Genomic DNA, 13,123 nt, shown 5'->3' on the forward strand with positions numbered 1-13,123 from the left:
AATATAAAGTTGCTTCAGTGTCTGAACCCTGAGGACGTTTACACATCGTTATCACTTCCACCACAGATATTGATCATCATTACGTCTCCTCAGGGTTTGTCTGTTGGAGTGCAGTGTGAGGGAGGTGAGGGTGGTGGTCGCGTCCATCCTCGAGAGGACTCTGGAGAGCGCGCTTCACTTCGGAGACCCGGGAGTGGACAACCTGACGGACACGCTGCTGTCCCTGTTGGACAAAGACGTTCCTGAGAATGTGAAAAACTGCGCGCAGTACTTCGGCCTCTTCAGTAACTTTGCTCAGAGGGTAAGAAGCCGTCAGCTGATGCGTAGATTCCGACCTTTCTGCTCTCTTCAGTGTTCAACGCGTTGAGTTGAATGTGTCCCTCTGGTCTTCCTCAGGGATGCGGTCCTTGTCAGCTGCTGTTGAAACACTCGGCTTATCGCCGGATGCTCATCTTCCTGTTGGGACCCAACAGGCAAAACAACCAGGTAGAGCCGGTGTAGTTGTATTGACACTTTCACTTTGACCCCTGAACTTTTCCGTTCAGGATTTTAAAAGTAGACAAATACATGTGATTTTTTTTTTTTTTGCCCACATTACTAATTGTTTCCTCCGCGTGTCTCCACAGAACCGGCGGTGGAGTCCAGCTCAGGCTCGGGAGTTCCTCCACCTCCACAACACTCTGTCCCTCATCACTCTTCACTCTGACCTCAACCCCCAGCGGACGCAGGGTGAGACACTGCAGGTTTCGCAGTTGACGTCTTTGTATACGATCCAGCTCTTAGTCTGATCCTTTTTTGTTTTTATTTCCTGCGTAGCTCCAGAAAGGTTTAAGCGCGTGAGCTGCGTCCCGGCCTCCACCCAGCTCCTCCCTCTCCACGCCGACATCCTGGCCTCACTCTTCACTCCTGAGGGACAGCCTTACCTTCTAGAGGTGACATTAAAAACACCACGTGTTGTGGCATTAAACCAGACATGCAGTTCTTGTCATTCAGGGATACAAAAGAATCAACTGTGTGGAAAAGGCTCAGAACCTCTTAGCCTGATGTTTCTCATGGTGGGTATTTACAGGTGATGTTTGCCATGCGGGAGTTGTCGGGTCCCCTGTCGCTCCTGATAGAAATGGTGACCTATTCTTCGTACTGTAACGAGCCCTTCTCCCTGGGTGTGCTGCAGCTGCTCAAGGTAAAAATAAATAATAAGACATAGGAAGAAACCTGACAGACAATTTGCCAATAACGAGTCTAAACTCTTGTGAATACTTTGTGTCTCGTAGACCCAGCTGGAGACGGCTCCACCTCATGAACTGAAGAACATCTTTCAGATGCTGCAGGAGCTCCTCGTGAGTTCACTCCTCACCTCTTTCATCGCTCACTTTGTAAGATACGATTGCTGTCGTGATGAGTTTCTAACATTGGTTAAATCTTTCAGGTAATGGAGGACCCTCTGCAGACACAGAGACTCAAGTATGCTTTTGAGTCGGAGAAAGGCCTTTTAGGTACGAGGACTTCTGTTGTTGTTGCTCTGATGCCCAAAGCAGTGAAGTAGAACTCAACTGCTGTTAGATAGAGATACACCGATTGCTCAGAAGGTAATGTCACAGCCACACAGAGACGCGTGATCCTGTCTTCACGTTTGTTGGTGGACGAAGCAGAACCCTCTTTGGACAAATTTGATCCACTTTTGTGTGAACCTGCATTAAAGGAGGACATTGTCTCTCTTTTTTTTCGCAACTGATGAACTGAAGTGACCATATTTAGAATGTGGAGGAGTGACGTAGAGACGACGTGTATGGCTCTGGTAGCGACAGCGACCTGTCAATCACCGTGTAGCCCCGCCCCTAAAGTATACCCCACTTTATAGTCTGTGTGACTCTAAATGGACCATAATGTACTAAATGAACATCATGCTGTATTGAAGAAGACTTGAAACTAGAGATTGAGACCATGAACTCATGTTTACAATATTTACTGAGGTACTACATCAAGAGAGAAGTAGAGTCATTTTCTCATAGACTTCTATACAACCAGAGGAGTCGCCCCCTGGTGGACACTAGAGAGAATGCAGATTTAAGACACTTCCACATCGGCTTTAGTCGGCGGAACCGGAGGTTACCGCCTGGTTGCCCTTGCTTGCATCAATGAAATCTTGCTTATTGAGTCTGTGGAGGACTTCAACATAATACTGGAGCACTTGTATTTCAAAAGGGTACTTTGCTCACTGGTTCATAGAAAGAGAATCTGCATATCGGTGCATCTCTGGAATGAAATGTATTTATTAAATGTGTAAAAATCGAACTTGAGGGCTTTTTCTTTTCAGCTCTGATGCACCAGAGCAACAACGTGGACAGCAGGCGCTGCTACCAGTGTGTGAAGTTCCTGGTCACGTTAGCCCAGAAGTGAGTTCGTCTGAGTGTCGGAAGTTAAGAGTAGTCCAGGAGTAGTGATTGTGATACTTTCAGGATTTATTTGACAGATAAACTGGGCGAAACAATCCCTCTGATCCTCCTCTTCTTCCTCCCACCAGGTGTGCTCCAGCCAAAGATTACTTCAAGGACTTGTCTGGTCACTGGAGCTGGGCAGTACAGTGGCTGCAAAAAAAGGCAAGCGTCTGAACGACTGAGCCGTCCCTTATGTCGAAGAAACGTGTTTCGTTTTTAGGTTTTCTTTGACTTGGAGAGTGACGGTAGATTGCTGACAGGAAACGAGGGGAGAGAGAGACGTCACAACTAACATGCAACAAAATCTCTGTTTTTGAGAGCAATAAATTAGCAAAAGGAAATTAAATTTTTGCATCATATTCTCTCTGCCCTCAGATGACTGAACACTACTGGACTCCACAGAGCAACGTGTCCAATGAGACATCTACCAACAAAACCTTCCAGCGTACTATCTCTGCACAGGTACACACACACACAGTAATACATGATACAACCCCCTCCAGTTCCTCCACCACAACTACACAAACGTTTCTACTTGATGTTGTCTGCTCTCCGCTTGGCTCACTCCTGTTTCACTGTCTTGTGTGTGAAACCCTGCAGGACACCTTGGCCTACGCCACGGCGCTGTTAAACGAGAAGGAGCAGTCCGGCAGCAGCAACGGCTCCGACGGCAGCCCGGCCAACGAAAACGCCGACCGCAGCCTCCGACAGGTCAGCAGCCCCGGTGCCTTCTTAGCATGACTCATCGCATTACAGCAGCTCATCATCGCTCTGTTCACGCAGAGAAGAATGGAAACGAAAATGGAACATCTCACCGAGCTTCTGTCAGAAGCTGTAAAGGCAGTTCGTTGCCTCCCACGGTTGTTATTAAGCGGATCCATTCTTCTGGGACTCCTGCTGAGTCTGACGGGATGCCCACACAGCTCAACGCTGTCACACTGGTTCTAGCATGAATACTCCAGATAATCAGTGTCATAATCCCACTGTGACAGCACAGGGATGGTTCACCATTTGTTCCTTCTCCTCCCAAAAACATTTCTTGGTTATAGAAAGTTTGAAAAGTGGTTTATTTATAAGGTCAGGGTTAAGCTTGAATTTTGAATATTCTTCTTCAGTAATGCTTGATTGTGAACTCCGGTAAACTTTGTTTGTGATTGCATTCATAGTCGACGTCTAGGGTCTTGACATTTTTGGTTCAGGTACCTTGAAAGTGCTTGAATTCAACTTTTAAAAAATCTGTACCGACCCTGTTATTATCGTCTGTCTCTCCAGGGGTCAGAATCTCCCATGATGCTCGGCGATTCGAAGAGTGACCTGGAAGACGTGGACCCGTAGCTCCTCCAGGCCTCCGGAGAAAGGGGGGAGGCGGCGGCACGGCTTCGGGCAGCCAACTGGAAGAGCTGCACTCGTGATTGGCCGGTGACATTTAGTGACTCCACAACAAAGCCAGTCGGAACACTTAATTCTCTCGGTCGCTGCGGCAGCGGAGGAGCTATGAATAAAATCGTAAATTACTTCCTTTCAGAGCCGCCGAGGGCGATGATGGAGATGCATTATCATAACGGGCAGAAGTACATTAAAAAAGAATAAGAAAAGAAGAAAAACACCTTCCTCAATCACGGATGACTTCAGTTTATCCTTTTATTCATTCATTCACTCAGAATGACAGCGAGGTGGAGGATGGGTTTGGGTTGTGTTTTAACAATTTTCTGCTCATATTTGCCAATGTATCTACATAGACTTATTCATATTGTAAAGATTTGTTTCATAGGTGTAATTTCCAGTGTAAGATAATATTTTAAAGTCTCCTGCGCTCTTCTCCACAGCCATGCAACACATTTTTTTTTGTTTTTGCGAGAGGTCACGTCAGCCGCTCTAGAGGAACTCTCAGACACACAAACACACGCGTGTGCATATGTACAGGAACACCTCCACACACACACACACACACACACAGAGGAGCACTTGGGAGGGGTGGGGTTAAGTATGCACTTTATAGTCCGGCCCAGTTCTATTGTGACGTACAGCAGCACTGGTCGGTTCCTCTAGAGCCTCCTCGCCGCCGCTTTTGCTTTTAACAACTTAACATGTTTCAGTGCCACTAAGCAGACACATGGACGCTCCTCCTGTGCTGGGTTTTTTATGCTTTTCTTTTGTTTCTCTCATCGCCTGTGTTTTAGTTTTCTTTGACTCTGGATTGAATATTTGCAGAGGAATGTTTTTTTGTTTTGTTTTGTTTTGGGGGGGGGGACTCGAGCCTTATGCAAGAGCTGATCTGGGAAGTGCACGGATCAGCCGCGGTGTGGCCGTCAGTGCCGACTGAAGGGGAGCTCAGGAGCATGTTTTACTTTAAGGTGCCACGGTTACACACACACGCACGCACAGAAGAACTTGTGGGGGAAAGATAGCAAACATGCAAGCGTGTGTCACTCATCCAAACACAAAGAAGCAGCTCGTTCTTGCCTCACTGTTACCTCTGCTTTATCAGGTTTTGTTTTTGCGTCGCCTTCTTTTGCTTTTGTCTTTGAAACACACACACACAGAGGAGCTGAACCCCAAACGTAGCTCCATCGTCCCTCAATCGTCGGGAGACTTGAAGTGCCTTAACCTCCCGATCTCCCTCTCTCTCCCCCCTCACACCCCCGTCCCACCTCCCACACTGTATCGTCACAGTGTGGGAGGTGGGTCGTCGTCTGCTCCACTTTGGTGTCTCCTGTGGTTTAAAATCGTCTCGCTGTAGAACAACAGGGCTTCTTCATCCCCCGGTTAGACCTCTGTGTGTCGAGACGAAGGATTGTAGGAATGTAACCATTGGTTGTTGATTCTGTGTGTATGTTGGGAGTTTTGGGGGGGGTGGGGTGGGGGGGTTGTAAGTTCCACCCTGATAAAAACGGGGTTCAGGCGACAGGACAAGGGTTTCGATGATGGTTTAAAGCAAACAAGAACAAAATGCTGCTTCTTCTCAGAGACACTTTGTAGATACCGAGTTCACGCTGGATGGTTTTAGGGAAGCAACTCTTCCACACGAGATGTTCTGAAGACGAGTCATTAGCCGATTTATCTCAGCTTTAACAGGTCAATGTTTACAGCGTGAGAACCCATCATGCAATGCGTTCGTTCTTTTTTTTCTGTCCCTCCCCTCCCCCCTTCTCTATCTCACTAGATGTGAATGTCACCTTTGCATGTGTGGCATTAAGGGGTGAAGGTTGGTCTTTGCGGTGTGACTGAGGACCCCCCCCCCCCCCCATATCTTTTCCATGTTGTTTGCTGTGTAACACCCCCGCCCCCGATGAGCCAAGTGTTTTCATGGCAACACGAGTCGCATTCAGTCAACAGTCTCTCCTACATTGCCCCCCCCCCCCCAACACTCACTGTTTCATCACCCACAACTACTTAAAGAAAAAGAAAACTTTAAAAAAAAGAAAAAGAAAACTTTAAAAAAAAAAAGAAGAAACGTCGGAACAATCTTTGGTTTTAATCCTGGGATGCGGGGGGGCGGGATATCGTGGCATCGTTACGGGTTTTTACTGTCATTCGATTTTGGGAAGTTCACTTCTTGCCATCGCAGGATTCTGTAACGCATGTTAAAACTCGAGTTTTAATTTGTACATCGGAGTTTGATTTAAGGGGAAATTTGATATAAAATAAACTGGAATGCACAACCTTTTGTAAACATTGTTTTTTTTAGTTGTTTTTTTTTAAGGTATGTTTACACTGGAGCATTAACGTTTTATAAAAATGACATTTTGATTTTTTTACCTTTTTCATGTTTACATCTTCTGAACCTTTTTTCTTGCAGACGTTTCGACGGGTAAAGCACAGGTGTACATTATAAAACGAGTAATGGCTGAATTCCATTTAGCTGCTTCAGTTTTAGGTTCTTGGGCTGCGTACTGAATACTTCCATCAGAATGTACTGCTTACTGCCCACTAAACTAACCGTAAAGTATGATTTTACTCGACTGTTCACACTGAAGTTGGCTCAATGACGAGTACATGCTGAACATTTTAAGTCCTTATTTTCTGCTCCCAGATGAGAGGCAAACCTTCGTTGGCTCATTGCTCGCACATCAGCATTCAAATGTCCAAACGGGCATTATTTGAATATAAAACATTTACTCTCTCGCCTAAAAACATGTTAGCACTTAATAAAGTGACATGTTAACAGCTTTCAGCTCTGCTCAAAATCTCTCACGGCTGACGTCAGGTCTCGAGGCCCCCAGACGCAATGCATTGTGGGGCAGTGGAGCGTGTGCAGTAAGCTCACGTCTCAGAAATTCTTCCCAATGTAGTAAATATTAAAGCATTTGTTGTGTACACACAAGCTACATACTAGGCAGTTTTAATGCACGAGATACTTCACTCAACAGAGCCTCGTTATTTGTAACACCGGTGCTTTTCCTGCTGCGATGAGTCACGTCGTCTGCTTTGAAAAAGGTCTTGACGGACAAGAATAATCCATTTATTAGCTGTGACCTCGGCCTCTTGTTACATGATGTCGAGAACAATCAGCCGCCCGATGAGACGGATCACTGCAGCAGTGATGACGTCAGAGCCAATCAGCCTTCAGTCCGCTCATCAGTGCGGCTCAGCTCTCCATGCTCACGTCTGTGTGTTTGAATCGAGGGGTTAAGTCCCATGTGAGTGAGCTTTCTTTAAACTGCATCGTGTTTTACACTCCATTTTTAATGAAGCAAATCAGGCTGATTACACACAGCGGTGGTGCCGCCTGATTCTTTACTCACAATCAGAAACATGAAGCGCTTTCATCAGAGTGTGTGTGGTGAGTTGTGTGTGTTATCTGAAGAGTTGGGACAGTAGGAACATAACTGGCGTGAATAATTACATGAATGATGGCTGAGTTCCATTTGGCTGCCTGCGTCTCAGGGTCCTGGGGTTGCAGTCAAATAGTCCCAAAAAGATTTCATCCGAACTTTTCCTCGACCTCGATGGCGAACGTCATGAAGTCGAGGAAAGATGTGAAGGAGAGTTCATAAATGTAAGGAAAAGACGACCACGTTGCTAAGAGCACATTTTTTATTTTTTCCATAAGTAAATTATTACAGTGACTAACTTGTTGCTTTACAATTCAATTAAAGATTCCCGTCCAAATTAGATTCACACCTCCTGAAGGCATTTACACCTGATGAATAACGGACACGGAACTGCAAGATACTCTGCAAATATATTATACGTCTAGGGCTTTTATTGTGAAAGGTAAAAACAGAAGGTTCATAAATTATAGGTGCACACAATGTGATGAGTTGTAATATTTGTGTTCTGTGCTGACAAAAAAAACCAACAGTTTAAACAAATACATTTACGTGATGATGAATCTCGTGTAAAGAAGAAAAGGTCGGCCGGTGTCTGCAGCAGAGGATTGTGGGACATTACTTGATTTGCATTTAGAGAATTAAACCAGTTCTTATCATGGCTGCCACTTTGAGACTTCCTGGTCGTTTCACTCAGTTGGGAATCACCATAAGCAATAAACAGACTGTCCAACAACAGCCCTGGTATTTTTTTTAAAGAATATTATCAACAGAATGTGAAGAGTTAACAGCGTCGACGTTAGGTTGCAGAGAGATCGACTATTTTTATTTAACTGATTACTAAATTTAGATCGTATGGCTCCGGTAGTAGAGGTGAAATACTGCCCCCTATTGGTTTGGAGCGCAGCGCTACATCGGCTACATCGTACACATTTTACCTTTAATGTCTGCTGTGTTACGTCGACATAAGGTCGATATATAATCGATTATGACGTGTCTCATACTACAAGGCTTCTTTCTTTTTTTAACACAAATGAAATGTTTGTCAAAGCTCATTGTTTTGTAAAAGATGCAGAAATATTTGGTTACATTTGACAAACTATATACAGTTTAAAGACGGAACTAACTGAGGCAACATAAGCAAGTCGGAGGCATTATTATAACACTTTGTGTGCTGAAGCATATTTTGATCTAATCCCTAAAACTGAAACGCACACAAACCGTGTTACAGAAGTGCTTAGAGTCTCAGTTAAAGATGACAACATTAGAGAAGAGACGAGTCAAAGCTGTTTTTAAGACGTTGGACATTAAATCAGTGGGGAGTTGTATCGGGCTGCGTTGGTCGGACGCGACAGCAGACTGCGACGCCGGTGACCCCTTCGTCTCCCGTGGCGCAGCGGACACGGCAACTGTTGCCGCTAGCATCTGGCTCCATGATGGCGGAGCCCTGAGAGACGGCGCTGCAGTCTGTCAGAGTCCAGCCAGATGGACAGGACACCTCCACCTGAAACAATAAGTAAGGATGTGATCAAAGACATTTTTATCAGTTTAGGATGTTTAACTGAGGCCGATAAGGAGAAGGTGGTCACCATGGACTTCACCTACTACTCAAGACACATACCGACCAGGAAGAGACTCAAAATGACCACAGACACACAAAACGGCCACAAAGAGACACAAAGCGGCTACAAAGAGACACAAAACAACCACAAAGATGCACAAAACAACCACAAAGAGACACAAAACAACCACAAAGAGACACAAAACAACCACAAAGATGCACAAAACAACGACAAAGAGGCACAAAACAACGACAAAGAGGCACAAAACAACGACAAAGAGGCACAAAACAACGACAAAGAGGCACAAAACAACCACAAAGAGACACAAAACAACCACTAAGAGGCACAAAACAACCACAAAGTAAATTTACAGCTTCTCAACAACAATCTGTCTCCACAGGGCTAATCGCAGAAAGAAAACTTTGAATTCTGGGGGAAATTCCCTCCAGTGACACAAAGAGAAATAAGTTTATCTTGAATGATAAACAGAAGCAATTTTTTAAAGTATGCTCAGCATTCCTTTCTTTTCTTGAACACACAAACTGTGGAGTGTAATCCGTCACCTACTCGGTGTAAACGTCAATAATTTTTCACAAATACAAACATTTGAGCGATAAAACGTTCACCTGATCTTCGTCAGCTGATCTGTTGTCCAACAGGTTGCACTCTAGAGATGGAGCGTGGCAGCACACGGCGTGAGACGTCACCCCGTCCACGACGCAGCGCCTCCGATCACCTCCATGTGGACGCGAGTCGGATGACATGGAGGCAGCGGACCAAGAGGAGCAGCCTGGAGACACGTGAGCGACACGCTGTAATGAGCTCAAACTGGCTTTAGAAGTGTTGCCCAATAATTCAATTCAAATGTGTTTGTTTAGCATCATATCACAAGATGTTCACAATGCTTTACATCAAAACAAGATGAAACGGCAGATACAAACATACTGTAAGAATATGGTTTGTTTATTTGAAGGTACAGTGTGCAGCATTTTGGGGGATGTATTGGCAGAAATGTTATGTAATATTAATAAGTATTTTTTTTTGTGTATAATCACCTGAAAATAAGAATTGCTATGTTTTTGAAGAATGAGCCGTTTATCTCTACATGCAGAATAAAGATTTTCTAAGAATTAAGTCGAGATCCTTTTAAAGTTAAAGTTATTCACAAAGTATTTTTGTCTTTAAGTTGGATCCTAATGTGAAAATCTGTTCGGTGGACTGATCGTCTTTCCATCGTAGTTGTTTTGGTCCTGACGACACGAAATACAACACGAAGCCAATAGATCATCATTTCATGACTATTCCCGACCTGCCGTGATGCTGGAACACGTGATATCTATTGTGCATCAGAACCTCTCTCTCGCTCTCTCTCTCTCTCTCTCTCTCTCTCTCCGCTCCTCTGAAGGAGGTTCAGTGATCCTCAGAGGAGCGCTGACCCGTTCATCACGCAGGAATCCTCATGAAGGAGGAAGACAATGTAAAGTAACAACGATGCATTCAAGTGTTCTAACAGCGTCTGACAGCCCTGCTCTTTACAGCGCACACGTGCTGTAGCTGCTGTTTATGTTGGCGGAGAGCACATATAACTCTCAGGGTGATTGCCATGGGAACTGGCATAATTGACCGCGGTGTTCTAAATGCAGCATAAAGAGCTTCCTCTGGGTTTAACGGGTACTCTGGTTCATATACAGTGTGGGACTTTAATTACAAGTTGGACTGAATTCAACACCTTGTTATTGTTGCTGAGAATTAGATGAGAAGATTGAAACCAATTTCATATCTCTCCATTAAATATGAGGCAGGAGACAGTTAGCTTAGCGTAAAGACTGGAAACGGGGGTAAACTGCTAGCCTGGCTCTGTCCAAAGGACTGTCCAACAATCTGATTAATTAAAGTGTAAAAGTGGCATATGAATGACCCGCTGAAATCTTTAAGACGCCGTCACGTGTGCAAAATGAACGTAGCAGAATATTCCCATATTCCTCGTTCTCCATTCTATGTGAGCCAAGGGGCAAATAAAACAGATGATCACTCACCTGCATTCGTGCATCTGTCTCTGTGCCTTTTAAGTATTAATAAACCTGAGGAGGAAGTCCAACATAAAGTTCCTCCAACCAGTCATTTTCCTTCCGTCTCTAACCGTCTGCTGGCTTCACTCCAAATGTAATGGACGGACACGAAAGTGATATCGATCTTCTCATCTAACTCACAGCAAGAAATCAAGTAAGTGTATTTCCCCAAATTGTCAAAAAAGCAAAAAGCTTTGTAATTTCACACTCCAGCAGATTGTAGCTGAGACGTACCGGTCAGGTGGTGCTGCGTGCCGACGCACTCGGCATCGCGTCCGGGTTCAGGACTAGCGTGGATCCGGCACTGCAGCCCACTTGTCACACAGCAATGCGCCACAGCGAACACACCTTTAACCCCCGGAGCGTTGTGCGCAACACACTCCATCTGCCCGCTGTGCACCTGTACACACCGAGTGAGGGTTTTAATGAACAGCAGACTTTAGATCAAAGTGTTTTTAGTGATGATCAGAGAGCAGTTTGAACTCACAGTGATGGTTTCTCCCACGTGGTCACCGTCAGGACTGTAGCCGCTGCAGCTCATCATCTCCTCCCCCCGACGACAGCGGCTGACGGCCTCGTCGGTGCTCGTGACCCCTGACCTCTCTGACCACACCGAGCGACACAGGAGCTCCCCATCTGCACACCCACACAGGCACACAGTGTGAACTACTCGCTGATGCCGGTCGTGCTAAAAATCAAAGTGTCCGTTGTGTCACTAACTTGTGCCGTTGGCGGGAGGCATGGCGGCTACCAGGTTTGGGGTGATGAGACGACTCGTGTCGGACAGAGAGAGGAAGTTGATGGTGTTGCTGACGGAGTAACGCAGCATCACCTGCAGGACCTGCACCGGGGACGCGTTCTGATTGGACGACAGGATCACCGCCGCTACACCTGCAGATGCACAAACCAAAAAATGTCTTATGAAGCACTTATACTGCAGCTGCAACACAGATGACTTTAAAGTTACTGGTGTTTTATTTCAGGTGTGTGCGTACCTGCAGCATGAGCAGCAGCCTGAGAGGTTCCACTCCGGGAGGTGAAACAGGTGCTGCAGTCGCTGCTGGCGCTCACGATGTCATCGCCGGGTGCAAACAGATCGACGCAGCGGCCAAAGTTGGTGCCACCCACTCCCTGTGACATGAGCTGGTCCGCCGAGTTAACGGCCCCGACTGTGATGACCTGTACACACACACACACACACACACACACACACAGACACACACACACACACACACACACAGACACACACAGACACACACACACACACACAAGATGTTAAGATAAGGGATGTGTGTGAAATGCATCCGTCAGGCTGCTCAAGATGAAAAGTGTTGTGTGACCTCGGGCTCTGAAGCAGGTGAGTAGAGGCAGGCGTCGTCTCTGTAGTTGCCCGCAGCGGCGACGACCACGACTCCGTTAGCCACCATGTCGCGACAGGCCGCGTTTAAGGAACGGCTGAATCCACCAATGAAAGGAAGCAGAACAACCACAGCAGCCACCGGGCGGGACTGCAAAGTTGCGCGGATATACTCCAGACCTGAGCAAGATAACACATTTGGTTTCAAGAATAATAGGAAAGCCTGCTGCTGCAGAAATGATTGCCCTCCATTTCTCCTTTGCCAATGTGTTTCTACATCATGGTTGCATGCAACAGCAGCTCCATTTCTACACCTGCTTTTCATGCAAAAGGACTACTGATTGGGCTTAGAGTGATCTAGCAGGCTCTCTGAAGCCATGCTTCTCAAACGTGAACAACCCAGTTGGGTGGCATTGGACGCATCACATGATCTCCAACAGAGTCCTACCCGCCAGAGCTCCTGACACGGTCCCTTTCCCCTGACAGTTGAGCACACGGACCAGGTTTACACCGGCGCCTCGAGCGACACCCGAGTCCGACCCGCTCACAACCCCCGCCATGTGTGTGCCGTGACTGTCACACTGACTGGCCTGGAGAGGAGAGAGAGGGTTCGACACACAAGTAATACCTTCTTTTTTTTTTTTTTAAATGAGCTGTAATGGCAAATATACAATGTATTTCCCTCTGTGTGTGTTCACCTGTCTGTGAACTCTCACTCCATCCTCCTCAGGGACGTTGTTAAAGTCTGTGATGAGCACTCGTCCTTCAATCTCTCTGTGAGAAATCTGAACACCGCCATCCATCAGATACACCTCCGCCATCCCTCCGTCGTCTGCAGAGGACAGAGGGTGAGATTTGAGATGTGATTACTTCAGTACGTGTGTGTGTGTGTGTGTGTGTGTGTGTGTGTGTGTGTGTGTGTGTG

At 46.1% G+C, this 13,123-nt stretch overlaps 2 protein-coding genes across 8 annotated transcripts in view; one reads left to right on the forward strand and one right to left on the reverse strand.

Moving 5' to 3' along the window:
- usp24 (ubiquitin specific peptidase 24) overlaps window positions 1-4,958 on the forward strand; it is a 40,172-nt gene extending 35,214 nt beyond the window's left edge. For all 7 annotated transcript variants that reach the window (XM_031868263.1, XM_031868264.1, XM_031868265.1 and 4 more), the window contains 12 exons: window positions 94-301; window positions 397-486; window positions 627-729; window positions 817-932; window positions 1,070-1,183; window positions 1,275-1,340; window positions 1,430-1,496; window positions 2,318-2,396; window positions 2,525-2,600; window positions 2,814-2,900; window positions 3,039-3,149; window positions 3,711-4,958. In XM_031868263.1, the coding sequence (XP_031724123.1) occupies window positions 94-301; window positions 397-486; window positions 627-729; window positions 817-932; window positions 1,070-1,183; window positions 1,275-1,340; window positions 1,430-1,496; window positions 2,318-2,396; window positions 2,525-2,600; window positions 2,814-2,900; window positions 3,039-3,149; window positions 3,711-3,773 (1,180 nt within the window). In that variant the 3' untranslated portion in view covers window positions 3,774-4,958. The remainder of the gene's footprint in view (window positions 1-93; window positions 302-396; window positions 487-626; window positions 730-816; window positions 933-1,069; window positions 1,184-1,274; window positions 1,341-1,429; window positions 1,497-2,317; window positions 2,397-2,524; window positions 2,601-2,813; window positions 2,901-3,038; window positions 3,150-3,710) is intronic.
- A 2,503-nt stretch (window positions 4,959-7,461) lies between these two features.
- The window catches only part of pcsk9 (proprotein convertase subtilisin/kexin type 9), a 7,049-nt gene continuing 1,387 nt past the window's right edge, over window positions 7,462-13,123 (reverse strand). Inside the window, exons 4-12 of the mRNA XM_031868270.1 lie at window positions 12,897-13,030; window positions 12,647-12,788; window positions 12,182-12,378; window positions 11,837-12,020; window positions 11,562-11,732; window positions 11,329-11,477; window positions 11,076-11,241; window positions 9,399-9,562; window positions 7,462-8,714 (exon numbers count right to left, since the gene is read on the reverse strand). Coding sequence (XP_031724130.1) covers window positions 8,523-8,714; window positions 9,399-9,562; window positions 11,076-11,241; window positions 11,329-11,477; window positions 11,562-11,732; window positions 11,837-12,020; window positions 12,182-12,378; window positions 12,647-12,788; window positions 12,897-13,030 — 1,499 coding nt within the window. The 3' untranslated portion in view covers window positions 7,462-8,522. The remainder of the gene's footprint in view (window positions 8,715-9,398; window positions 9,563-11,075; window positions 11,242-11,328; window positions 11,478-11,561; window positions 11,733-11,836; window positions 12,021-12,181; window positions 12,379-12,646; window positions 12,789-12,896; window positions 13,031-13,123) is intronic.

The sequence above is a fragment of the Anarrhichthys ocellatus genome, unplaced genomic scaffold (genome assembly GCF_004355925.1).
Source record: "Anarrhichthys ocellatus isolate YVR2014 unplaced genomic scaffold, GSC_Weel_1.0 scaffold42, whole genome shotgun sequence".
Lineage (NCBI taxonomy): Eukaryota > Metazoa > Chordata > Actinopteri > Perciformes > Anarhichadidae > Anarrhichthys > Anarrhichthys ocellatus.